The sequence below is a fragment of the Callorhinus ursinus genome, unplaced genomic scaffold (assembly GCF_003265705.2).
Source record: "Callorhinus ursinus isolate GAN/ISIS: 27379988/994484 unplaced genomic scaffold, GSC_fseal_2.0 scaffold8, whole genome shotgun sequence".
Taxonomy (NCBI): domain Eukaryota; kingdom Metazoa; phylum Chordata; class Mammalia; order Carnivora; family Otariidae; genus Callorhinus; species Callorhinus ursinus.
Genome location: NW_027397070.1, coordinates 63298520 through 63325834, shown reverse-complemented (window position 1 = coordinate 63325834; position 27315 = coordinate 63298520). Strand labels below are relative to the sequence as shown.

At 46.4% G+C, this 27315-nt stretch overlaps 2 protein-coding genes across 10 annotated transcripts in view; one reads left to right on the top strand and one right to left on the bottom strand.

Moving 5' to 3' along the window:
- Positions 1-16248, bottom strand: LOC112822061 (interferon alpha-inducible protein 27-like protein 2A). Of its 3 annotated transcripts, none has more exons than XM_073895845.1 (6): positions 16111-16248; positions 4177-4321; positions 3057-3185; positions 1331-1360; positions 724-885; positions 1-214 (listed from the first exon to the last, which is right to left on the bottom strand). In XM_073895845.1, exons 2-6 carry the CDS (start codon positions 4232-4234, stop codon positions 132-134), a joined length of 462 nt encoding a protein of 153 aa, XP_073751946.1. In that variant the 5' UTR covers positions 4235-4321; positions 16111-16248; the 3' UTR covers positions 1-131. The 3 variants fall into 3 exon arrangements, with proteins under 3 accessions (XP_073751946.1, XP_025725208.1, XP_073751945.1); XM_025869423.2 differs by lacking the exon at positions 16111-16248 and adding an exon at positions 6530-6688; XM_073895844.1 differs by lacking the exons at positions 4177-4321; positions 16111-16248 and adding an exon at positions 3826-4098.
- An 82-nt stretch (positions 16249-16330) lies between these two features.
- The window catches only part of DDX24 (DEAD-box helicase 24), a 34267-nt gene continuing 23282 nt past the window's right edge, over positions 16331-27315 (top strand). For 5 of the 7 annotated variants that reach the window (XR_012379149.1, XR_012379150.1, XR_012379148.1 and 2 more), the window contains exons 1-4: positions 16332-16448; positions 17615-18331; positions 25372-25884; positions 26950-27103. Coding sequence is in view for 2 of the 7 variants with exons in the window: in XM_025869424.2 (XP_025725209.1) it covers positions 17620-18331; positions 25372-25884; positions 26950-27103 (1379 nt within the window). In the remaining 5 variants the exon portion in view is untranslated. Of the gene's footprint in view, positions 16449-17273; positions 17363-17614; positions 18332-25371; positions 25885-26949; positions 27104-27315 lie in introns of all 7 variants that reach the window. The other 2 variants (XM_073895835.1, XR_012379151.1) reach the window with 2 other exon arrangements.

Here is a 27315-nt window from a genome sequence, read left to right as displayed (position 1 = left end):
GGGGCTGCAACAACAATTTTTATTCCTTATTTTCCTCAGGGTACAGTTGTCACCCAGGGTTGGTCCCTCCCTGCATCAGGCCGGCCGGGGGCGGCAGGGTTCTTCTCTGCAGGCGGAGAGGCCGGAAACTATTACAGGCCCACCATGCGGGACACGAGCGCTGTCCCCGCGGAGCCCAGGACGATTTTGGATGACAGTGAGAGTCCAGCGGCTCCTGGGGGAGAAGCAGAGGGTGAGCAGAGTGGGAAGGAGCCGAGCTTTTCAGAGCTGCAGAACTGGGCCAGCTCCGTGGGACAAAACCGTGAGGTCAAAGACGCCAGGGCCCCTCGGGAGGGTCCGAGGCCCCGGAACCCCAGTCAGCACCCTCCTGTTGCCCAAAGCCCTCAGGATCTCTGCGTTGGTAGGGCAGGGGCCTGCAGCCCTGGGGCGTGCGCTCCAGTGGAGAAAGCCAGAACCGGGAGCGGTCACTCTCCAGGGAAGAAGGCTGAGCCCAGGTGGGGCGGACATCCCTGAGGCACCCAGCCAAGCCGCTGCGGGTAGCCAGCCTGAAGCCTGCACGCCCCGGGCCAGGGTTCCGTCCTTCCCTCCTGCACCTCCCAGAGAAAACCTGGAGGGTGACACTTAGGGACAGAGACTGAGGGTGGGTGAGGCTAAGATCTGGGCTGGGTCCTGAGGCTCTTGTCCTCCTCACACTGCACAGCAAGCCCCGCCGGGGACGCTTACCCACAGACTGCAGCGTGGCCACCAGGCTGCCGGCGGCGACCCCGCCCCCATTGGCGATGGCAGCCGCGGACATCATCTTGGCCGCTAGCGAGGAGGCAGTGATTCCGGCCCCGGTGAAGCCCACTGCCCCCAGCACAAGGGGCACAGCAGCCACGGACAGGGCTGTGGGAGGAGGAGTTGGGTTAAGAGGAGGGCTCAGGGGAAGGGACCCCCCCCCCCCACAACTCAATCAGGCTCAGGGGGCTTCAGCCGGGGTGGGGGGCAGGCAAGGGGGTGAACTCTGAGCTCAGAAGAGACTGTGGACATGGCCTTTCTCAGAGAGGAAACAAGAGCTTGGAAGAGTTCAAAGACACACCCAAGGTCACACAGTGAATGTCCCGTGTGAGAGGAGATGGGGCCCCTGCTGGGACTGCCTCCACTGTACAGTTTCCATGACACCCGTGGGTCCAAGCTCCTTGCTTCTTGTTTCCTGTTCCTGGCTTCCTGACCATCTCCATGATTCACCTCCTCCCCACCATCTGCGCAAGGCCTGGACAAGAACGGTTGCTCCCAGGCTTGGGGGGGGGGGGCAGATAAGGACTTGGACCCCTTCCCTGCAGAGACTCACCTCCTCCTATCACAGCTGCTGCAGCCTTGGCTAGAAACCAAAAGAACATTCTGTGAGTGGAACCACACTGCCCTCTCCCTGGCTCCCTGAACCTACAGCCCACCCAGGGGGAGGGCGCTGCCCACGTTGAGGGACGGGAAGAAATGACCTCACCTGAGGCCTCCCTGCTTCATTCAGACATGGGGGATTTCTGGGAAAGGGGACCCTGCAGCCCTGAGCTTGGCAAGGATTGCTAGGGAGGCTGATTCCAGACTTGAATGATTGTCCCACATGGATTTGCATGCTTTTTTAACCTGGAGTTATCTGGAGACAGGGTTTGAGGTCCTCGTTCCAGAAAACCCAGTTATCACATAGAGTGTTTGCTTTGTTTTTTTCAATCTGTCTGTGGATTGGTCGATGGGGGGCTGTTTGTGGGGAGAGCAGAAATGAATCTTTCTCTTTCTCTCTGCCATCCAAGCCTGATTTGTTTAAAATAAACAAAACAAAACAAAAACAAACACACCCCTACAGATGTGGCAAAACAGGCATGCTGCCCTGCATCCCTTCCTGGGTAAACGAGGGATACTTGGCGGAGTGGGTTAGGGCTTGGTGGTGTTGGTCGAGGCGAAGGAACGGGATGCCACGCTCTCTGAACAATGATATCTGTTCAGGGTCAATGTTCTCTCAGTGGGAGATTATATAACTTTCTCCTACTGTCCGGCAAATCTTTTCAGACTGCCATAAGCCTTCATGGAGAGAGATGTGCTTCATTTCGCACTGCCTGGCAAGTCAGGGCAAGCACTGTTGAACACCTGAACAGTACTTGAGATGAGTCAAGGTCAGACCTGTTGCCCCCTCCTCTGGGAAGCTGCCCCAGAGGCGTCCAATCAGAACTCAGCATTGCCCCCCTGTGGCTGCAGCCCCTCAGTGCGCTAAGGCGCTGAGACCCTTTAGGTGTTCATGGGCCTGGCTCTCCAACCCGGTGGGTCCCTAGGGGGCAGGCACAGGTCTTGGTCCGCTGGAGCCATAGGCGCCAGGCCTGCAAAAGAGTGCAGGAATGAACTCTGCCAGCTCCCCAGGAAGAGAGCCTTGGGGTGATAGGAAAGGAAGTTAAAAGGTGAAAGCCAAACCCTGAATGACCAGAGGGGCCACCTGGGTAGGGTGATGGAGTCAGAGACTCAAGAATCAAGAGCCCGGTTAGAAGGTATTGGCTGCTGCTGGACATTATGGTTTGGCAGGAAAGGTGACGCCAGGCTGGCCGGCAGCTTGGCCTATCTGCGTCCCGATGTGCACAGAAGGCTCATGGGAAAGGGATGCTGTTCCGTGGCTAGCCTGCTGTGGGGCTTCCCCAGGTGTCATCCATGGGAGGGTGGTTTGGTCTTTCTGGGCTATTCAGAACCTGCCCTGCCCTGAGACCTCCTCCCTACACCAGGTTCTCTGCATTTTAGTTCTACTTCCGGTCCCAGGCTTGGGAGAAATCCCACCTCCCTGCCCAAGGCCCTAAGGTCCCTCCTTCTTCCGAGGTTGTTATGGGATTAAGGCAACCGATAAATGTCAAGTGCTAAGCATAGTGACTAGTACGACAGAGCATTGGATAAAATCTGGCTATCCTGATTATTTTAAGGATTGCTTATCATAAGCTCAGGAATCCTTGTATTTCTGGTAAACAGGAAGGACTGCGGGCTGCAGCCCAGGCCCTGACTTCCTTGTCACGCTTGCACGTATTGGAGTACCCAGGGCCAGTTACCTCCAACCTTGGAAACAGTCAAGTTCACCACAGGGGATCCCAGCAGGCTGGAGGCTTTCAGCGTCCCCAGCACGGATCCCAGGGAAGCTGTGGCCTGGCTCAGAGCAGCTGTGGATGACAGGGTGAGTCCTGAGAAAGAACGGAGGGTGAGTGCACAGGGTTGGAGGACCCGTCCTCCCCATTCCATACTATGCTGCTGTTTGTGCTGGGGAAGGAGGGAGGGCCCTGGGTGTCTGCACCAGGAGAGCGACAGCTAAGTGGCAGTGTTTGCAACAATTGGAAGCTAGTACTAAATACTCACCTAGTGACCTTGACAATTTCATAAACATAGTTCTCATGGTGGAAAAAGCAATACAATGAGATCGGCAGCACACTATTCTATACATAAATTAAAACACGTGCAAACAGAAAGCCAACACCCATTTTGCAAAAATACATATGAAAAACAGATACCCATTAAGCATACCAGAAAGGTTGACCTTGACGGAGGGAGTTATTGCGGGCTGGGGGGGTGGGGGGGTTAAAAAAGAAAACCACAGGCCCAAAATGGCGTCACTTCCGTTAAGGCCCCAAGTGTAAACCGAGACTTAATACCTAACCTGACTGCAGTTTCAGTCCCCCAGGACTATAACCCTTAACCAGTCAACATGGGACTTCCCAGAGAGCACTAGGCAATTTACCGAGGGGCCCCTTCCATTCCCCTTAGGAGGGTGACCTTGCCTAAAACAATGGTTTCTCTCCTAATAATTTCTTTTTTTCTGTTCTCTACCTTTTAAAAACTTGAATTTTCTGTAGCCCTTTGGAGCTCCCCTCTCCTTGCTAACTGGGAAGCTGGCCAAATTCATGAATTGACTACTGATAAAGCCAGTTAGGTATTTAAAATGTACTCAGTTGAATTCTTGTTCTATAACAGAGACAAAAGAGAAGATAAACAGCGAGAATAAATAGCTAAGACTGGAGAGGGCGCTCACACAAACTAATGAAGAAAATGGGCCCCAACTGAAGAATTTTGTCAAAATCAGGACACGTCGGTGAAAACCAAGGAGGTGAAGCTAGAAATGGACTCTGTCCCTCCCCATCCACCTCCTCGCTCCCCACCAGCCCCTCGGTGAGCACTTACCTACGGACACCACCTCCGTGGCTTTGGCTAGGCTCACTGCCATTACCGTGGACCCCATTACCTTAGAAGCCAGGGAAGACGCCGTAGTGGCTACTGGGAAGAATTCCAGAGTGCAGAAAGTGACAAGCACCCACCGGAGTCCAATCTGCGGAGAGGGTTGTTCACAAAATTCAACCCAAGAAAATGTGAGGATCTGATTGGCTTTATTCAGTGAATCATGCATGTATCGGGCTGAAAGGAATTCAACACCTCCATTTTGACCTCAGTTTTCCTTTCTAATTGACTAGGTTCCTCTTACAGCTTATCTTTTAACTCAGGCAGGAGCCTGGGTGGGCAAAGCTTCCCACGGTGGGAACCGAAACTACCCCCCCACCCCCCAGCAATAAGGACCCAAGGCAATGACCTTCACGACCCATCTGCAGTACTCATTGACTTTGTCCCACATTTTCCTTAGGTAAACCTGGCAATGTTTTCAGCACTTTGGAGGCAGCCTTTGGGACACTGGTCCACTGTCTTCCCCGTGTTGGCCTCACTGAAATAAATCCCTTTCTTGTTTCACCCCTGCTCTCTCTCTCTCTCTCTCTCTCTGCCTTTGGATTTTGTCAGCGGCGAGTGGCTGAGCCTGGTGCTCTTGCGCCCTGCACCCTGACCCCTGGTTACGGGGCAGCAGTCCATGCAGCAAGCAGAGAGATGCTCTGAGAAGCTACGCAAAAATGAAGGCTTTCCTAAGAAGGAAAAGGTGAGGTAAGGCATTAACAGCAAAAGAAAAGGAAGGATTGTTTCAGGCCAGGACATCAGGGAGAAACAGCTTGTATCACACAGATGGCAGATGACCTCACTAGTGCTGAGCCGGACATGTCAGATGGACTTACAAAAGGTCACCTTCCTGGGAGAGGCTGACATTGCGATGAAGCCTTGGTGTGCTGTGGTGGGGGGGAAAATGACTCCAATGTGGGCTTATTTCTTTTTGAACAGGGTGGAGCTTTGATGGGGGGAGGGGACACCTGAAGTGGGGTGCCCACAACTTTGAAAAACTTGAGGGGTTCCAGTGGGGACAGAGAGACCGCTCTGAGTTTGTCAGGGCAGCAGGTCTGGAAAGGGTCCTGGAAAGGAGTAAGGGAGGGTAGGAAGTGGCCCTTCTTTCTCCAGGAGGGCTGCTTCCTTCCTCCCACCTCCCAAACCGCAGTGCCAACTTCTTAGCTATTTCTGGGACTTTCTTAAGTTTCCACAGAGCAGTTTATTTTTTTTTAACAATTTTTATTTATTTGGCAGAGAGAGAGAGAGAGAGAGAGAGAGAGAGTACAAGCTGGGGGAGCGGCAGAGGGAGAGGGAGAAGCTGGCTCCCCGCTGAGCAGGGAGCCCGATGCGGGGCTCGGTCCCAGGACCCTGGGATCATGACCTGAGCCGAAGGCAGACGCTTAACCAACTGAGCCACCCAGGTGTCCCTCCAGAGAGCAGTTTAAAAGGCACCAGAATTAGGAAATAAGAACCAATTATGTTTTAAGGTACACACTATCAAGTTTCTCTGGGTTCCTATTCTCATGCCATCCCCCTGACGAGGGAAACAAAGGCTAGAAAAACGTAGCTTAAATTAAATCTCCTTACAGCTTGTAGCTCACTGATCGATACCTGAAATGTGCAGCATGACCTGACTCCAGGAATTCATAGCTGCCTCAATGCCTTAATGTTTGTTTTATTAAGGACTAAAAGTAACCCTAGCTTAACAGCAGCTAGTCCCTCGAGGTCCTGAAAGCCTTGCTTCCAAACTCCTTAGAGACTTACACTATCCCTAACCCCCAATAATTAAAAAGTATATAATAATCAGTCACTCCTCCCAATCCCAGTGCAGCTCTTCCTGCCTATGGGTCCTGTCCCTGTGCTATAATAAAAACACCTTTTTGCACCGTAAAACGTCTCAAGACTTCTTTCTTGACCGGTGGGCTCAACGATCCCCCATCATCCTCACTTAAGAGAATGAGAACAAAGAGATTACTATCCCCATTTTATAGATGAAGAAAGCCCTCTGGCACAGAGGGGGCAAGTGATTTGCCCCAAGTCCAGCTGCTTCCAAAGCCTGGGCTTGGAATGACTCCGATTTGGTTCCTCCTGACATTTGTCTTTTTCCTCTGCCCAGCCCACTTCCAACCCAGGCTTGAACAAGGCTTATCGTCCCAGAGTCCCATGGCCAAAGGACAGGTACGGGCTAGAGTTCCCTTCCCTCCCTCCCGACCGACCTCATGAAAAACAAAGAGCCTTCTGGGAGCAGATTCACATGGGCTTCCCTTGCATGCACTGAGCCCACCACCCACCAGAGAGAGAGCAGCCTCTGCCCACCCACCCCCCCCTGTCTTACCCAGAAGCAAATTTTCTGTGTAGTGGACTCCAGGGTCTGAGTTTGGATTTATTTTCCAGAAGATCTGACTCTGGATATTTACAACAACTCCCTCTTTGGAGCACAGCCAATGAGATAGGTTTCATTTACTGCAAACTGGAAACCGAAACTGGAAACCGAAACAAGAATTTTTACTCGGGTTTTGGGGCTGGCCAAGTAATAGAAATTGACCAGGTGGGGCGCCTGGGTGGCTCAGTTGGTTAAGCATCTGCCTTCGGCTCAGGTCATGATCCCAGGGTCTTGGGATCAAGTCCCGCATCGGGCTCCCTGCTCGGTGGGAAGCCTGCTCTCCCTCTCCCACTCCCCCTGCTTGTGATCCCTATGGCGCTGTCTCTCTCTGTCAAAAAATAATATCCTTAAAAAAGAAAAAGAAATTGACCTGGTGGGGGCAGGGGGGTGGTGGACTGGATGTAGAGAGCAAGATGAGTCACTCATGTCAAGCAGTAATGTCAGCCCCCAAGGGTGTTGTCTCTTAAGACCAGACGTCACCAAAAACCAGCACAGGCTGATGACACATCCAGAACTGAGAACTAGCAGAGCCAGAAGTCTGCCAGGGTCCAAGACTGATTAAATCCCTTGAAAAGGGGAGGATTTTTTTTTTTTTTTTTTTTTTTTTTGACAGAGAGAGACACAGCAAAAGAGGGAACACAAGCAGGGGGAGTGGGAGAGGGAGAAGCTGACTTCCCGCCGAGCAGGGAGCCCAATGCGGGGCTTGAACCCAGGACCCCGGGATCATGACCTGAGCCGAAGGCAGACGCTTAATGACTGAGCCACTCAAATGCCCCAAAAAGGGGAGGATATTTGTAGCAAACTGGGTACACCCTCTTTTTCTTTCTTTTTTTTTAAGATCATTTATTTGAGAGCAGGAAAGCACAGGAGCACAAGAGGACAAATGCAGGGAAGGGCAGAGGGAGACAGAGAAAGAATTCTCAAGCAGACACCCAGCTGAGCATGGAGCCCAACACAGGGCTCCATGTGGGGCTTGATGTGGGGTTTGATCCCACAGCCCTGAGATCGTGACCTAAGCCAAAACCAAGAGTCGGAGGCTCAACCCACTGAGCCACCCAGGCGCCCCTTGTTCATTAACTTTTTACCTCTTGTTCTATCTTGTTTGTTGTATCTTATACTTTGCTTTGTGTTCCGTGTTAAGAAGCCAAAGTGACCACATAGTTAAATGTCATTGAGTTTGGAATCCTGAACCTACTTCATAATTGCGTTAACTTTGCTTTGTAATTGAATAAAGTTGGCATTGTGGAAAGACACACTCATGTGTGTGCCTTCATAGTGTACTTGTGACATGGAAGTTCTAGGCAAGGGTTTTATTTTATTTATTTTTAAAAAAATTTCATTTATTTATTTGACAGAGAGAGAGACAGACAGACAGCAAGAGAAGGAACACAAGCAGGGGGAGCAGCAGAGGGAGAGGGAGAAGCAGACTCCCTGCTGAGCAGGGAGCCCGAAGCGGGACTCAATCCCTGGACCGGATCATGACCGGAGCCAAAGGCAGACGCTTAACCCACTGAGTCACCCAGGTGCCCCAGGCAAGGGATTTATTGGGGCTTATGCTCGAGCAACAAGGAGACACCACGAAAGAAAGGATCCTTCAGGATGAACAAAGGCCAAGGAAAGTTTTTAAAGAGGCCAAGGTGGGAAAGGAGTGACATCTAAGCATGTAGTGGGGAGAGATACAAGAAGTTGCATATGCAAGTGCACTGGACAGAACATGCTTTGTCATGCATCGTGTGTCTCATGAGCATGTTAAATCTCCACCCTTGGGTGTGATTTTTAGTATTATAATGAGGGAAAAAGTTGGTGGAAAGTCAGCGTTGGGGTCAACCTCGGTGCAGACTGGTTTGGTTGGGTCTTCGCCAGCTTCCTAGTCGAGTCCCCTCTTTGGTGGGCATCCTGCTTCCACATTCCTGCAAGATATGCTGCTCAAGGGGCATAGGGTTCCTGCTATCCAGGAACGCGGGGCGTCAGGATCAAGGGGACCCAAATCCAGTCCCTGTGCTACCTCAAAACCATTGCCACTTTGAAGGCCTCCCTTCTCTTCCACATTGAATTGTTTGAAAGGAAGGTAATCTCTACATAAGAAACCCTTACCTACAACACAGAGCAAACTACGTTAACATTCCTGCCTGTAACTCTCAAACACAATCTAAAGCTTAAACTGTACCCAAGGTAAGAATCGATATTGTTTAAAGCTCTATAAGGAACTTAAAAAATGCAACTGATACCAACCCCAAAGCAGGTGACAACCCAGTGACCGCAACCAGGGACCCGGTCAAGGCAGAACAGATAACCCCGCAATTAGAGCCTACAATCTTCTCTCAAGAATTATAATCAAACTTTGATCTCATGTGCTTAATCTTTGAGGCTGATTTCTCCTTCCTTTCACCTTTAAAATTCCTCCCCTGCATGGAGGTGGTAAGATGGTCGGTTGTCTGGGACATTAGCCCGCCATCTTCTTGGCTAGTGGGCTTTCTCAAATAAATTGTATGCCTTGCTTCAACAACCTGTCACTCAACTTATTGGGCGGTCCTGAGGTGAGCAGCTTGATCGCGGGTTCAGTAACCCTTTCAGGGGTACAGAGGAGGGTCTTAGTGTCCCTGCAGAGGTTGTTTCTTAAGTAACTTTTATTTAAAATAGTCAATATACCCACATGGCACATTTTGCGGCAGCCTGACTTTGGTCCCTACACCAGTCAAGGGAAAAATCAAGTTATCATAGAGAGGATCTGGTCACTGTATCCACCACCATCAGCTAATATAAAGTGCTTTGTCATTTAATCTGGGGACAGGATGTACTCTGCATACTACAGTTCATAACAAATCTGATCGAAGTTCTAGAACAAAAGGATAAATACTGATTTCTAATAAAGACAAGAAGGTGGTTTTCAGAATAATATTAATCCTTGCAGTGGCCGACGTTCAGTTATTCAGAAAGCCTCTACGGAAGGCTGGTCCATCATGCCAGACACCGATCCAGGCACTGAGACAGCACAAGACCCAAACGAGATCAAAGTACCTGTCCTCACAGTTTACAAGCCAGCAGGAGGGAGGGAGGGGGGATGAAAGCAGATAAAGAACTGTAAAGTCACACAGTCTATTATTTGAAGAAGTACCAAGGCAAAAGGAGGTGGAGGTATGAGCCAGGCAGAATTATGGGGGGAAGTCCTTCCCGGTAGAAGGAACAGAGATGGCAAAGAGCCAGGTATGAGAGGAACAGGGAGGAGGCCAGTGTGGCTACAGCAGGTGGTTGAGAGAGAGAGGTAGGAGCTAAAGTCAGAAGCTGACAGGGAGCCAGGCCATGTGGGGCCTCATAAGCCATTGCAAGGACTTGGTCTTAGCCTCTGAGCAAAACGGGAAAGTCTTGCAGAGGCGGACAGAGAAATGGCACCATCGGGTTCACAATAGCTGTTGCATTGAGAGCAGACTGCAAAGGTGTGCTGGGAAGTGGAACATTTGACTCTTCAGAGTTTAAGGATCTTTTTGGTGAAGCCCTTAGGTTTCTCGGGGCCAAACTAATACCTAAATGGGATGTGCTGCTGGGTTGGGGTTGTGCAGTGTTTTATAGTGTACCTCGCTTCATGGAAATCTTCTTGAGGCTGGTGGGTGACGTAGTTCAATTTAACCTGTTTGATGACCAACTTATCCTAACAAGGAGCCTTTGGGTTTGGGGGCGATTGCTCTAATAGCTCTTAGGTTCTCGACCCATGCCCACCAATCTTTGTGGCTTTTTGGCTTTGGAGATCCCCATTAGCAATAGCCTTTCTCTACATAAAATAAGACATACATATGCATCTCGGCACACCAACAGTACCCAAGAAATGTTACTGTGACTGGCCAAGAGAAATTGGTGGGCACACCACCAGCAATTCTCAGCGTGGACTAACCCAGCAGACTAGTAAATGGGGACTGCACACTAGAGCTGGGGAAGGAATCCCCAACAACCAGGGAATTGTGAACTGAACCAAGGGACTGCGGACTCAGGTTCTGGACAGAACTATCTGCCAGCTGAAGCTGACCTCCTAAACCCAGGCCTGGAGAGCCAACCTGATGGCGAGCTCCTTGCAAAGAGAACAGAGCTCAGAACTGAAAGGAATTTAGCCCTAGTCCTACACGGCAGCGTGGGTTGGTGGTGAACAGCATGATGTTCTGGTTAATGACATGGAAACGTGTAGTAAAAGCTTCCATTCCATTTGGCTCGGAAATTTTGCTTTTTGGAATTCTTTTTAAGAAAAGAATCAGACACGCACACAAAAATGTCAGCACATGAATGGTTATCATGGTGTTACTGATAACAGTAAATGTTTGAAACAGGAAATCAAGTCAATAAAATGTTGTACCTCCACATAATACAATTCTACGCAGCCACTGATCATGGAGGCAAAGGCAGGTTTGCCACAATGTGAAAGAAGCCTAAGCTCGGGGGCCCTTTCCTGCGCTGGCCCTTTCTAAGATCCCGAGAGCGATTCTTGCCATGTGTTCCCATCACTATTCTCATTATTTGCAAAGGTAGGATATTCTAAGAGTAACCGGTTAAAACTGCTGTCTCTTCCCAATCTGACTTGCCTCTGCCATACTTCCCCAGTTTTGGATGATATTATAGCGCTACTGGGATGTTGTATTGTAATGACCATTTTTAAAAGAGTTCTCCCTCCCCAATTATGTAAGCTTCAGGCCTCTAAAACTTGGATCTGTCCCCATTTATAGATTTAGATTCATTGACATGGGGAATTGTTCATTAGGTACTGTTGAGAAAAAGAGGCACCTTATCAAATGGTGGTAAAGAAACACCAAATTACTGTGTTTATATGTATGTGCTCTATGGTTTTTATGTTTTAATGCATGGTGCTTGGAGCTTCTTCAGAGGTCTGGGCAAGGGGTTAGGTGAATAATGATGACTCAGGTGTAAGTTATTTTTACATCTGAGTGGGCAACAGAGGCTTTTCCTTATTTTTCTAATTTAAATTCAACTAATTAACATACACTGTATCAGTTTCAGAGGTAGAGTTCAGTGATTCATCAGTTGTATATAACAGCCGGCGCTCATTACATCACCTGCCCTCCTTAATGCCCGTCACCCAGTTACCCCATTCCCCCGACCCCCTCCCCTCCAGCAACCCTCAGTTTGTTTCCTGAGATTAAGAGTCTCTTACGGTTTGTCTCCCTCTCGGGTTTCGTCTTCTTTCATTGTTCCCTCCCTTCCCCTATGATCCTCTGTCTTGTTTCTCAAATTCCTCGTATCAGTGAGATCATACGATCATTGTCTTTCTCTGATGGACTTATTTCGCTTAGCATAATACCCTCTAGTTCCATCCACATTGTTGCACATGGCAAGATCTCATTTTTTTGATGGCTGAGTAATAGTCCATTGCATATATACGCCACACTTTCTTTATCCATTCATCTGTTGATGGACATCTAGGCTCTTTTCCATAGTTTGGCTATTGTGGACATTGCTATAAACATTGGGGTGCACGTGCCCCTTCAGATCACTACATTTGTATCTTTGGGGTAAATACCTAGTAGTGCAATTGCTGGGTCATAGGGTAGCTCTATTTTTGACTTTTTGAGTCCATACTGTTTTCCAGAGTGTCTGCACCAGCTTGCATTCCCACCAACAGTGTAGGAGGGTTCCCCTTTCTCCGCATCCTCCGCCAACATCTGCTGTTTCCTGACTTGTTAACTTCAGCCATTCTGACCGGCATGAGGTGGTATCTCATTGTGGCTTTGATTTGGATTTCCCTGATGCCAAGTGATGTTGAGCATTTGGAAATGGTTTCTGCACTGCTGCTACACAACCACTTCTGACACCAGATGTGTGGGTTGTTCCATACCAGACAATGCTCCATTTCTCTGTGGACAGCAGTTCAGTGTCCTGCAATTCAACTCAGTTCTGATGCTAACTGAAGTTAACCCCACAGGGTAAGGGCTCAGGGTCATAAGACTGCCTCCCTTAGATGCTAATCCTAAGAAATGGGTCCCAGGTTACCCACAAGTTCTGTCCACCTTGGCTAACATTGGGGGTTCCCATGACCCCCTCCTTGGGTTGGACAATTTGCCAGAAAGGCTCACAGAACTTGGGAAAATGCTTGACTTACTATTACTGATTGATTACAAAGTTTATTAAAGGGTACAAATGAGCAGTTGGATGAAAAATTATATAGGGTGAGGTCCTGAACACAGGAACTTCTTTCTGTCCCATGGTTTGAGTGTGCCACCCTTCCAGCCCATGGATGGATTATGGGCTTGTTTACTAACCCGGAAGTTCTGAGAACCCCACATTTTAGGGACTTTATGCTTCCTCACATAAGCATGATCAACTCCGTTTTCTGTTCCTTTCCCCTCCTTGGAGGTTGGGGCTTAAAGTTCCAAGCTTCTAATCACGGCTTGGGGTTTCTGGTGACCAGCCCCCACCCAGGGGCCCACTAAGAATCATCCCATTAGAACAAAAGATGTTCCTGTCACCCAGGAAATTCCAAAGGATTTAGGAGCTCTGTGTAAGATACTCCACATACTCAACCTCTAAACACGCCCTTCTTCCTAATCTCCGGAAACCATTAATCTGTTCTCCATCCTGTAATTCTGTCCTTTCAAGACTGTTACACGCCCTGTAGACAAGGCTTTCTTCACTCAAAATAATACCCTTTAGATCTATTCACGTTGTGTGTTCCACTAGTTCATTCCTACCTATTGTTGAAGAGATGTACCATAGGTTCCCCCCCCCCAGCGTTACTGAGATATAATTGGCATACAAATTTTGTAGGCTTAAGGTGTATAGCATAATGATTTAATATATGTATATATTACAAAATGATAACCACACACAGTTTGACCATCCATCTATCATAGGACATTTTGGTTGTTTCCAGTTTGGGCCGTAACAAAAAAAGCTGCTATGAACTATGAACAGGTGCTATATGACAAAGTCAGTATTCGTCACTTCTGGTGCTGGGTTTAACTATAAAAGTGGGCAAGGGGAACTAGCCCTCAAGCTAAGGTCAATGGCATTCTCATTCATTCATTCAACAAACACCTATGACTCACTACGTCAGCCAGACACTGACTAGGCATGTTAGGGAATACCAAGATGAATCAGAAGGAAATTCTTTGAGGTACTTGTAATCTAGTAGAACTAAGACAAGAAAGTAAATCTCCCAACCTAATGCAGAGCTGAAAGTGCTACACTCCAAGGAGAACAAGCTGGGAGTCCTGAAGAAGATGCTTGTTGAAATACATTATTGTAAGTCCAAGTTATACTTTATATTTAACTTCAGCCACAAGTTGTAAGCAATGTTCTGCAAGGAAATTCTCTCTCTCCCAGCCTCTTCAATTTCAATCCTTTCAAACTTAGAACTAGATATTGAGCTACGTGTCATGAAACTTGTTTGGAGACAATTTCCTTGTCAGGTCTAACACTCTCTAAGGAACCTGCTTTGGAGAGGAAGGAAACTGTGCACTTACTGTTTTCTTCTCCCTCTTTGTGCCTCCACTAAAACTGACTCAGAAAGAATGCCATTTTAAAATCTCATCCATAATAATCAGGGGGAAAACACCCCCTCATATCGTGAAAAAATAATGAGTAAACAAAAACACCATCTAATCTGATGTCCAAATTTCCATCTCACATGCAAATTTCTAACTTCTCCCTTTTCCCCAGCTTAGGTCTGATCCAGGCTCTGAGACATAGAGCTGGGAAAAGGGGAGGTAATCTGCTCCTCATCCCTCTTTCGTCTACTTCCTCTCCGTATGGCTACTTTCTCTCCATACGGCTGCTTTCAACTGCCCAAAGCCATTAGAGATAAAGGGGCGAAAAGCTATTCTAACTTAGCTGGTGGTGTTTGTAAATTTTTCTTGGCTGTCCAAAAGAGTTGTCTCCTCCAACATGGAGGATATCCAAACAAAAGCTACTCTTTTCTGTCCTAGAATGCTGTGATGGTTAACTTTATGTGTCCACTGTGCCTGGAAATTTGGTCAAACGTTATTCTAGATGTTTCTGTGAAGGTGTTTTTGGGACGAGATTCACATTTAAATCTGTGGACTCTGAGTAAAGCAGATTACCTTCCACAGTGTGGGTGGGCCACAACCAACTAGTTGAAGGCTTTAATAAAACAAAGACTGACATTCTCTGAGCAGGAGGGGATTCTGCCAGTTGACTGCTGTTGGACTCTTCCCTGAGTCTTCAGCCTGCTGGCCTACCTCATCCAAGTTTGGTTATGTCAAGCCTCCGCAATCACTCTGAGCCAACTTCTTAAGACAAATTTCTCTCTCTGTATATACATATTCTATTGTCTCTGTTTCTCTGGAGAACCCTGACTAATACAGATGCTTTTGCCAGTTTTTCAGAGACCACCACTGAGGATGGTGGTCTCTGAAAAACCCCATTTTGACCCCAAGTCCCACTTCAGGGGCCCTATTTCTAGACGGTTTCTGCTGAGGACCCTTTTGCCCCCAAACAGCCCTGTCAGGTAAGGTTCTGTTAGGACAACGCTGCAATCCTCCAAGGTGTGTAACTAGCCCCGAGGGGACAGGAACCCCTGTCCTGCCATGTAAGGGACATGCAGCCCTTTCTCCTCACTCTGCCATCTGGACAGCTTCAGTCTCTAGTCACCAGACTTCTTCAGACACTACTCGGGCACAGGCTTTATGCACCCAGGCCCTTGGGGACACACTGGCAAGTTCCCTCAAGAAATTAGTTAAGGGGCGCCTGGGTGGCTCAGATGGTTAAGCGTCTGCCTTCGGCTCAGGTCATGATCCCAGAGTCCTGGGATCGAGTCCCGCATCGGGCTCCCTGCTCCTTGGGAGCCTGCTTCTCCTTCTGCTTCTCTCTCTCTCTCCCTCTGTCTCTCATGAATAAATAAATAAAATCTTAAAAAAAAAAAAAGAAATTAGTTAAGGGGCGCCTGGGTGGCTCAGTCATTAAGCGTCTGCCTTTGGCTCAGGTCATGATCCCGGAGTCCTGGGATCGAGCCCCGCATCGGGCTCCCTGCTCAGCGGGAAGCCTGCTTCTCCCTCTCCCACTCTCCCTGCTTGTGTTCCTTCTCTCACTGTGTCTCTCTCTGTCGAATAAATAAAATCTTAAAAAAAAGAAATTAGTTAAATTTTGTCCCATGGTGGCTCCAAGGCAGGGTGAGGAGGCTCACTTGACCTTAAACTTTATGAATTCCTTTAGGACTTCTCAAGGTCACCAGCCAGAGACAGCATACGGGAAAGGTTTCCCAGATGGTGTGGTGACGCCCACATCGAAAAGGTGACTGTCTACTGTGAAGCTGATTTCTCTGCATATAACAAAGGAGCCAGTTGAGCTTGGCAATGAAAGCATGAGCTTTGTGGAGTCAGGCGGACCTAGCCTAACCATCTATGAGCAATAGGTGAGGCATGAAAAAAAAAGAGAGAAAACAGCACCTCTGATACAGGCTGGTTGGGTTGTAAATTAGATGCTAAAACGTTTGCAAGGCTCCAGGCACACAGTAGGTACTTCATTCGTGGACAAGCCACTGCACTAAAACTAGACCAAGAATAGAAGAAAACGCGTACCGGTGCACAAGCTGGCACTGAGCCGGATGCTGAACTGCCGATTCACCTGTTCCGCCTGCTCCCTAATCCCCGGAGGAGAACCGCCGGCCCCACCTCACCCACGCGCCCTCTCACCACTCTCTGCACCAGCCCAGCGGGTATCTGCGATCCGCCGCGGCCGCAGCGAATCACGCGGCGGTGTCTAGATGGGGGCGGGACTTCCTGTCGCAGGTCGCGCGCGTGCGTGAGTGCAAGCCCCGCCCCGGAACTGCGGTCGGCGCTGCAGCTGAGGGAGCAAGGGGGAGGTGTGCGCCGCGGTTGGCCGGCGTGTGAGGGAGCCGCGACGGCGTTTCCACGCGGTGAGTACCGGAGCCCGAGCAGGGTTGCGGACGGCCCCCGGGGCTCGCGTGGTGGGCCTATCCAGGGCACTGGCCTGAATTCTCGGGTCCAGTGAGGGCGGCCGCTGGCCCCGCGTGGCGGCCCCTGGTGTGGGCGCCCAGGCCCGGTGGCGTCGGCCTCTCCGCGTCGAACGCCCGTTGTGCCTGAGGCTAGGCGCGGGGCCGGGGCCTTCGTCCCCCGTGCCTGACCACCCCCGCCGTGGTGGAAGCCGGGAGGTGTGCGGTCGTGGCGGAGCTGGGGCGGTGGGTGAAGCCTTCCTGCGCGCTGACGTGCTGAGCCGGCCAGGCGCCATGCCCCGCGGGTTCTGACGTGCGTCACCTTTTTGTGTCGCTGTAACGACCCCCTGAGGCAGATCCTTCATCATCCCCATTTTACAGGCGAGGAGACTGAGCTTCACAGAGATTGAGACGTCCGCCACAGACCCGGAGCCCGTCCGGATTTGAACTATGGTTTACCTTTGTGCTTCCCTCCAGGACCTGTGATTTTTCTTGGTCTTTCTGGAAAGGGAGACCGTGGATGGAGTGTCACTCAAGCGGCCTCTGTTGAAATGTGTTTTAAATCACTTAAAATATAACGAAAAAGCTGGATGGGCAAAGGCCAGAATGGTGGAAATAGGCATTTGCCTTCTTGGGGCAAGGCTTGAGCCCTTACAATAAAGCTGATGTCCTGCCCCCCCCCCCCCCCCAAAAAAACTCCTCCTCAAAATGACTTGGGTGTGGCAGGCTTCTTTAGAACCTCATGCTTTACATAATTTTAATTTTTGCCTAAAATATTTTGTGACTTAGGTATTATTGGGTCCCTCTCCCCTATTTAAAAGGTGAGAGCACTGAGGTTCGGGGAGGATTAAACACCACTGTCCGGGGACACAGAAGCAGTAAGTATTGGGTCTGGAATCCAAACCAGATCTAGCTCGTGTGTCTGTGCTCCTCCATCTCCCGTGTACCCTCTGTTCCAGGCAAGCTGCCTACTCTGTTGGCTTATTTCTTCTCCTCTTTGATCTTCTCTGTGTCCTCGCTTCTTTGCAGGGCCTGATACTCTGTAGGCTGCTTAGAAAATATTGTTGCCTCAGAACCCCACGCTCTTCAGGTGCCAACCTAATGGAACACTTCTCTCCTTTTCTTTTCAGCAACCATGAAGTTGAAGGAGACAAAATCAAGGCCAAAGCCACCAAGCTATGGCAAATTCCAGACAAAGGGAATCAGAGTTGTGGGAAAGTGGAAGCAGGTGGAGATTGACCCAAATATGTTTGCAGATGGACAGATGGATGACTTGGTGTGCTTTGAGGAACTGACAGATTACCGGTTGGTCTCCCCTGCCAAGAATTCCTCCAGTCTCTTCTCAAAGGAGGAGCCCAAGAAGAGAAAGGCGCAAGCTGTTTCCGGAAAGGAAGAAGGAGAGTCCAGCTCCTCAAAGAAAAAGATGAAGTTCAAGAAGAATAAAGACATGGAAACTGAAGGAATCAGTGTCCAGAAAGAGTTTGAAGTCAAAGATGCTGAGCCAGAGCCCCAGGGAGATGACACGGTTTGTCCTGATCCACAGGTAGAGAAGATGGTATCAGAAAGCTCAGCCCCGACTGTTCCAAAAAAGAAAAAAAAGAAAGGGAAAAAAAACTTGGAGCCATCCCAGGGTACTACTCCAAAGGTGCCCAAAAAAGCAAAGACATGGATGCCTGAAATGCATGACCAGAAGGCAGATGTAACAGCTTGGAAAGATCTATTTGTACCCAAGCCAGTTCTCCGAGCACTCAGCTTTCTAGGCTTCTCTGCACCCACACCAATCCAAGCTCTGACCTTGACACCTGCCATCCGTGACAAACTGGACATCCTTGGGGCTGCTGAGACAGGTAAGGGCATCCTTAGCTGGCCAGGGTAAGATTGCTTTTGGGTTGACCTTGTGGCTGCTAACAGGTTGGATGGCTTGGGGAGAAGGGAATTTGGGGATATAATCACAAAAGCAGTGTTGAGTGAAGGTGTTTAGAAGTCAGCCAGCTCTGGGTTGAAATCTGCCACTTTCTGATTGGTACCCTGGACAGGTCGCTTTATCTCTCTGACCCCCTATAGGTCCTATTATAAAATGGAGATAACACCCGTACCTACTACCCCCCCTTTTTTTTATTGCTTTGTGGGTTAGATGTAAGTGCTACAGTAAAGTAAATGTAAGTGCTACAGTAAAGTTTACGCAGTACACTGCAAGTGATTTGCAAATGGTAGTTTTTTCCTATTCTTCAGAGTTCCTAAATGGCTCAGAGGGGTAAAGTAGGACTAAGATCGGCCCTCTGGAGAGGTAGATCTTCATCAGTATAAGGAATGAGTGTCTTAATTCTCAAGAGTTGTCCAAAGATAAAAGGGCTGCTTTGGGAATTGGTGAGTTTATCATTATTGGAAGGATTTGAGCGTGTAACCATTAGGTGGATTTTGTACATAGATTTGGCATGAGGTGACTGTTGGGACTAGGCATTTTTAAAGTTCCCTTATTCCCCGGGCCATCTTAAGACTTTGCGAAGCAATGACAGGTCAGTGAGTTGACAACCTCAGTAGTTTAAGTTACTGATTGGAGGGAGGTGCTTGTACTGCCTGGTACTAGAATCCAACTAGATCAGCAGTAACTGATAGAAATACATATATAATGTGAGCCACATAGGGATTTTAAATTTTCTAGGAGCCATATTTTAAAAAGGTAAAAAGGACAGGTAAAAGTTAATTTTAACAATGTATTTAATCAATTTATAAAAATTTTAGTATGTAATTAAGGTAAAATCTTTGAGATATTTTACTTTCTTATTTTTATACTAAGTTTTCAAAATCTGACGTGTATTTTGAATTTCCAGCACCTCAATTTAGAATAACCACATTTTAAGTGCTCAGTAGCCATCCATACATGGCGAGTGACTGTTATGTTGTATGGTATAGAACTAGACCATCTAGACACTTTGTGCCTTGGGTTTCTGGAAAGGGTGGTCAGCAAAGTATGGGTGAGGTCCTATAGAAGAGTCACGTGGAAAAGTGAGGAAGCCTCAGGGGAATGGAAGTAATAATAGAAAGTTAGAACATTTCTTTAGCATTTAAAATGTATCATGCACTGTGTTAAGTACCTCATACTGATGAACTCAGTTCTCAAAATCACCCTGAGATAGGTTGCATTATTCTCATCTTACTGATGAGGAAACAGCCTCACAGAAGACAGTATCATAAAACCACAGCTGAAAAGTAGTAGTGCCTAGATGCTAGACTAGGTCTGTGTGCTATTAAGCATTCTGCTACATTGCTTTGGTTTGTGCAAAGGCCTGGAAATGGGTTTCTGGAAGCAGAGGCAAGGTTATATGAGCCACTGTGGCTAGAGCCTGACATTTGGATTCATACCACAGCTCCTGTCAGGCTATCCCTGTGGAATGCTGTGAATCTGCAGGTCCAAGATTCACAAAGATTTTCGGGACTGTGGACCAATTGCTGCCCATACAGTTAATGAATATTTCCATCACCCCGCAGAGATGCTTTGGGCCCCTTTTGAAATCTCTCCTGGGCCCCCGCTCCTTGTTCATCCCCAGGGTAACCTCTAATATGCTTTCTATCACTTTGGATTAATTTGCATTTTCTAGAATTTTATGTAACGGCATCATACACTATGTACTTTTGAGAGGGGGTGGGTGTTTGGCTCTTTCACTCAGCTGCTTTGAGATTCAACTGTGTTATTGCAAGTACCAATAGTTCATTCCTTTTTATTGATGAGTAATATTCCAGTGTATGGATATAGCACAATTTGTTTATCCATCTGTTGGTGAATGTTTTTGTTCTCTATAGTTTTTGGCTATACAAATAAAACTATCTATAGGGGCACCTGGTGGCTCAGTCATTTAAGCCTCTAACTCTTGGGTTTAGCTCAGATCATAATCTCAGGGTCCTGAGATTTATCCCCATGTCTGGTTCCCCGCTCAGCATGGAGTCTGCTTAAGAGTCTCTCTCCCTTTTCCTTTCCCTCCCCCTTGTGTGCGCATGCTGTCTCCCACTGGAGCTCTTTCTCTCTCTCTCCCCCCCTTCCCCCCTCCCTCCCTCGCTTTCTCCCACTCTCTCCCCTCCCTCCCACCCCCTCCCTCCTAAATAAATAAATCAATAAAATCTTAAAAAAGCCACAACTATCATAAATATTTGTGTGTTAGTCTTTGTATGGGTATATGCTTTAATTTCTGTTGGATAAATACGTGTGGAATAGCTAGGTCTTAAGGTAAAAGTAACCTTTTAGTTTTCCAAAGTGATTATACCTCTTACATACCCACCCAGTTAGAGTTTAAATTGGTCTCTGTCCCTGCCAATACTTGGTGTGTTCAGTCTTTAATTTCATTTTAGACTTTAATAATTTTAGCATGGTTTCCTTGTGGCTTTAATTGCTATCCCCCTAGTGACTCATTGAGCATCTGATTTCAAGTGCCTATTTGTATATTCTTTGGTGGTATCTTTTCAATTCTCTTGCCCATTTTTTAATTGGGTAGTTGTTTTCCTACTACTGAATTCATTATATATTCTGGATATAGCCCCTTTATCAGACACTTGGTTTATGATTTTTTTCCTCCCAGTCTGTGGCTTGTCTTTTCATTCTCTTTACAGTGTCTTTCGAAAGATCAGAAGTTCTTTATTTTGATGAAGATCAAATGATCACTTTCCTGATTTACAAATGTGCTTATCTACAAATCCTTTGCCTAACCCAAGATCACAAAGATTTTCTCCAGTGTTTTCTTCTAGAAGTGTTACTAGTTTTTGGTTGTATGTTTCAGTTTGTGATCTTTCTTGGATTAACTTTTGTTTACAGTGAGAAGTGTGGGTCAGAGTTCCTTTTTCAACCCTGCATGTGGATATCCAGCACCGTTTGTTGAAAAACTATCCTTCCTCCACTGAGTTTTGCCTTTGCATCTTTTGAAAATTAGTGACTCTCTAGGTGTGGGTCTGTTTCTGGAGTCTTCCCCCCCCCCCCGCCCCCATTGATCTACTTGTCTTTCTTTTTACATCAAAACTTCACTATCAGGGTGCCTGGGTGGCTCAGGTCAGTTGGGCGACTGCCTTCGGTTCGGGTCGTGATCCCATGGTCCTGGGATCGAGCCCCACATCGGGCTCCCTGCTTGGCGGGAAGCCTGCTTCTCCCTCTCCCAGTCCCCCTGCTTGTGTTCCCTCTCTTGCTGTGTCTGTCTCTGTCAAATAAATAAAAAAAAACAAAAACACTTCACTATCTTGGATACAGCAACTTTAGAACAAGTTTTAAATCAGGTAGTATAAGTCCTCTTTGTTCCTTTTAAAAGTTCTTTTGGCTGTTCTAGGCCCTTTGCATTTCCATTTGAATTTTAAACTCAACTTGTCAGTTTCTACAAAAAGCCAGCTGGTATTTGGATTGAGATTGCATTGATTATAAAGCAAACTGAGGACAAATGACATCTGGACAATATAGAATCTTCCCATGAATGTAGTATATCTCCATTTTTTTAGGTCTTTAATTTTTTAGCAGTGTTTTGTAGTTTTTAGTCTATGCACATCTGTGATTAGATTTGTCCTTAAATATTTCATAGTTTTGATGCTATTGTTAATGGCAACTTAAATTTTTCTATTTCAGATTGTTGTTAAGAAATGGAAATATGATGACTATGTATATCGACCTTGTGGCCTGCAACTTGGTACCAACTTGGTACCATCTTTTAGATTTTATTCATTTATTTTAGAGAGAGAGTGAGCAGGGGGAGGGACAGAGGGAAAGCGAGAATTCCAAGCTGACTTTGTGCTGAGCATAGAGCCCAACACAGGTCTTGATCTCACCACCCTGAGATTATGACCCACACCAAAATCGAGCCATCCACGCGCCCCCTCCATCAAATAGTTTCTTGAAGATTACATCAGGTTTTCTATAGTTATCCAGTCTAGATGTCTTTTGTTTATTTTTGTCTTACCGCAATAAAATCTCCAGTACAGTTTTGAATTGAAGTGGTAGAGTGGGCACCATTGTTTTGTTCCTGATCTTTGGAGGACAGTATTCAGTCTTTCATCATGAAGTATGATGTTAGGTCTAGGTTTTTCATAGATGGTCCTTTATTGGATTGAGAAAATTCTCTTCATTTCCTAGTTTGCTGAACATTTTTATCAGGAATGGTGGTTTTTTGAAATGCTCTTTCTGCGTTTATTAAGGTAAGTGGTTTTTCATTTTGAGTCTGTTGATAATGGTGAATTACACTGATTTTCAAATGCTAAACTAAACTTACATTCCTGGGGTAAGCCAAATTTGGTCACAGTGTAATTCCATTTATATATTGGATTGGATTTGCTGAAATTTTGTTGATAATTTTTGAATTTCTGTTCATGGGATATTGGCTTATAGGTTTCTAGTAATATCTTTGGTTTTGGAATCAGAGTAATGCAAGCCTTGGAATGACTTTTGAAGTATTCTCTTGAGTTTTCTGAAGGAGTTTGTATAGAATTGGTATTTTTTTCTTCCTTAAATATTTGGTAGACTTCATCTGTGCCTGCACTTTACTTTGTAGGATGGATTTTAACTACAGATTTAATTGCTTTAATGTATTAGAAATATTTGTGTCACTTATTTTTTCTTGACTGGTAGGTTTTTTTTGCAGTTCCCTGTGTTTTGAAGCTCTGTTATATTTAGGTGTGTAAATGTTTAGGAATGTTATATCCTCTAAATGAATTTATTCCTTTCATTATGAAATGGCCCCCTTTATCCCCAGCGTATTGTTTTTTCTAAAATCTTCTCAATCAGATATTAATGTACCTTTCTAGCTTTATATTTTGATTAATGTTAGCATGGTGTGTTTGCATACTTGTATTTTTTTAAAGATTTTTTTTTTTTTAAGTAATCTCTACACCTAGTGTGGGGCTTAAATTTACAACCCCAAGATCAAGAGTCACATGCTCTTATCAACTGAGCTAGCCAGGTGCCCCTCATACTTGTACTTTTAATCTATTGACGTCATTGTATTTAAAGTGGGTTTCTTGGAGCTTCTAAGTTGGTGAACCCTTCCTTGTTCTGGAAGGGTGGTGCACCCCCAGTTCCACGGAGACAGAAGCCCTTGGAACCCTTCCAGACCTTGCCTTATGTACCTCTTCATCTGGCTTTTCATCTCTATCCTTTATCATATGCTTTGTATTAAACTGAGACTTGTAAGAAAAAAAACTAAAATGGCATTCTTGTAGAGAGCATGTGTTGGGTCTTGCTGTTTAATCATTGTGACTATCTGTCTTTTATTGAGATCTTTTACATTTCATGTGATTTTGATAATGGTTAAGTTGTAATCTGTTATTTTGCTATTTGCTGTACTCTTTAACTTCTTTTGGACTGATTATTTTTTAATGGCATTTCATATCCTTTATTGATCTTATTAGCTGTAACTGTTGTTTAAGTGGTTGCTTTTGGGTTCATAGTGTATATCTTTAATATGTCATAGACTATCTTCAAGTAATAACATACTATTTTTTATATAGTACAAGAATCTTACAAGACTCTATTTCCCTTTCTCCTTTACATTGTGCTTTTTGTTTTACACTTTATATGTGTTAGAAATCCAAAATACATTTTTATGTTTAATAATTTTAAGTTTAAACTTAATATGTTTAAATAAGAAAAAGAAATCTTTCATATTTATCTATGTTACCATTACTGTTTCTGGTACTCTTCCTTTGTACAGATCCAGAATTTCATCCAGTAGCATCTTCTGCATGGAAGACTCCCTTTAGTACTTCTTGTAGTTCAGGTTTGCTGATGATAAATTATTCAGCTTTTGTGTGCCTAAACGTCTTTACTTTGCATTTTTTTGAAAGGAATATTTGCTAAGAGAGTTGTAGGTTGTCGGATTTTTTTTCAGGTCTTCAAATAAAGATGTAATACAGTCTTCTAGCTTTGATGGTTTCTGATGAAAAGTGCTGTTTATCTAAAGTGTTAAGGGGCTGTTTGCTCTCTTTTTTTTGTTACAATTCTTGCTTACGGTGCCTTGTTTTCTTATGGGTTATTTTTTTACTGAGAGCTGCTCGTTTTCCTTTGAAAATAATTTGTGAGCATTTTTTAAATAGTTTTTTTTTTTAAGATTTTATTTATTTGAGAGAGTGAGAGGATCAAGTTGGGGGAGAAGCAGAGGGAGAGGGAGAACCCCTTGAGCTGACCCTGTTCTGAGCGCAGAGCCTGACTTGGGGCTCAAACCCATGACCCAGGCTGAAACCAAGAGTTGGACGCTCAATCGACTGAGCTACCCAGGTGCCCCTTGTGAGAATTCTTTGAGGCCTATAATAAAGGTTTCTTCCTCCAGAGATAATTTATTTGCTTTTGCTGGGGGCATTATAACTTTGGAACTACTTTAAATTCTCAACTTGAGCTGTCTTGTTTGTTTGTATTAACCACCCAGAAGATAGGAATTTGGGCTTCATATACATTCAAAGACCGGTTTGAAAATGTTCAAGCATAGATAAAAGTGTACTAATTTTAAGTTTTCTGAAAAACTAAGAAAATTGTCTTCTACTGCCATCTTCTGCAGCAAACGTCTTAGGAAACTGTATATAGATTTCCATTCCCCATACCCTAATGTGGTGGTGTTTCTTCAAAACAACGACAAAACACACAAAACCTGTCTGTTTAGAGTTTCAGTGCTTGGACTTTGTGTGTAGTTCACATTGGTGACCTCAGGCCTCAGTGCTAGTCTGCTAGACTTTTTCTCAGGCTTTTAATTACTGATATCCTCTGGTTGCAGTGCTTGCTATTGGGCAACCTGTGCTGAGTGGAGGAGCTTTGGGTTGTTCAGGGTAGCACGTGTCTATCAGGGTCCCTTATTCTGTGTAAAAGAAAGAAGCCCAGACAAAAACTGTGTATTTATTGATTCACACTGTTTCTGTTTTTTGTTTTACTTCTAAGGAAGCGGAAAAACTCTTGCCTTTGCCATTCCAATGATCCATGCAATACTGCAGTGGCGGGTGAAGAAGAAGCCTACTCCAGCTCCAAGTAACAAAGGAGCATTACCTGGTGAGACCAGAACCGAGGCTGGAACTGAGTCTGGAGTTTTGCCCGATGAGATTGGAATTGAGGGTGAAGTCCTGCCCAGTGAAGCTGAAGTGAAGGCTGCAACACCACCTAGCAAGGTCAAGACTGGAGCTGCTCTCTCAGACCAGGTGCTGCCCTTCTGTGATGATGATGCTGGTGAAGGGCCTTCTTCTCTGATCAGGGAGAAGGCCATCCCCGAACAGGATGAAGACAAAGAGGAAAAGCTTGATGAAGAGGAGACTGGAAGGTGGAAGCAAGAGTTGGGTGGCAAAATCGCCACCTGTAAAGCACATCCAAAGCGCCCTCTGCTTGGTCTGGTTCTGACTCCCACTAGGGAGCTCGCTGTCCAGGTCAAGCAACACATTGATGCTGTGGCCAAGTTTACAGGTGAGGTTTTAATTCCGTTCAATAAATACTTACTGAGAGGATCCTAGATGCTGGGGTGGCAAAGGTGAACAAGCTATGGCTCCTACCCTTTTGGGGGAAATCTCTCTCGATCTGCCAGAGAACTAAGTCTTACAGAAAATTGTTTGAGTGACACTGTCTCAATTCTCCCAAGGATAATGCATAGCCAATGCCACTCAGATGCATAGGAAATTAGTCAATTTGTTGGATATGGTGGATGCTTAAGGCAGGGGTTGGCAAAGTACCTCTTTTTGTAAATAAAGTGCAGCCACACCCATTTGTTTACATAGTATCTATGGTTGCTTTTGCACTACTAAGGTAGAATGAAGTAAAGTTAGTAGTTGTGACAGATTTAGCTCACAAGGCCAAAATGCTTACTGTTGACCCTTTAAGAAAATGTTTGCCAACCTCTGCCTTAGGGCACTAGAACTTATTCTCTCAGGGAGTTCCTTTCGGGAAGGGCTGCACCGTGAGAATTTTAACTTTATAATAAAAGCAACAGTTACTTACCAAGCTCCTACTGTGTGCCAGGCACTTTGCTAAGCAGTTTGCCTACATGATCCTGTATTTTCTTTCCACATTGGATACCTTGAGAAGTCCTCCACCAGAGAACAGAACAGACAGTAGGCATTAGAGGCATTAATTCTAATTGAGGGGGATGGGCAGGGCTCTCTTGGGAAGTGTGTCACAGCTGCAGAGTGACCTCATTCCCAGCATTGTGGTGCCCTATTGCTCAGTTTTCCTGGAACTTTGGATGTAAACATGCCTGGGTTCAAATCCAGCTCTTCTGCTGTTGATAAAGGGGAGGGAGTAGAAAGAAAGGTTGGGGAAGTAGGCAAGGCCCAGATTATAGAAGACTTAACGTGCCTTCTAGGAGTGGCACTAAGGGTCAGGCCAGGCCCACTCTTTTAGCGACCCCCCCAAAAAAAGAGGAGAGCTGTCCTGGTGATGGACTGCCTCTGCTAATCTGGGGGCACCTGTGTCATTCGTGGCAGAAAATATGCAGCCAACTGAATAACAGGGTCTTTTCTATTTTGTGTACCGTAGGAATTAAAACTGCTATTTTGGTTGGTGGAATGTCTGCGCAGAAACAGCAGAGGATGCTAAACCGCCAGCCAGAGATTGTGGTTGCCACTCCGGGCCGGCTGTGGGAGCTAATTAAAGAAAAGCACCCTCATTTGAGCAACCTTAGGCAGCTCAGGTAAGTGACTTACCTCCCCTTTCCCTTTCACTCCCTTTTCTGTTGTGGGCCTGAGGTAGCATGGTAGCGTATATATTACCTTCTGCCTACCACTAAGTGCCATGGTGTGATACCAGTCTGACTTTGGCCTTTAGAAAACCATGCATGAGGGGATTGAGTCCCTGGTGGTGGTGGTGGTGGTGGTGGTGGTGGTGGTGGTGGTGGTGGTGGTG

Bases quoted from the DNA above. Each gene is read 5' to 3' on its own strand.
- LOC112822061 (XM_073895844.1), bottom strand. From the start codon at position 3,901: ATGAATTTGGCCAGCTTCCCAGTTAGCAAGGAGAGGGGAGCTCCAAAG. The intron at 3,186-3,825 runs GTAGAGAACAGA...GTTCTTTCTCAG, and splicing joins AAAATTCAAGTTTTTAAAAG to GACTCACCCTGTCATCCACA. The intron at 215-723 runs GTAAGCGTCCCC...CTTCTCCCCCAG, and splicing joins GGCCACGCTGCAGTCTGTGG to GAGCCGCTGGACTCTCACTG.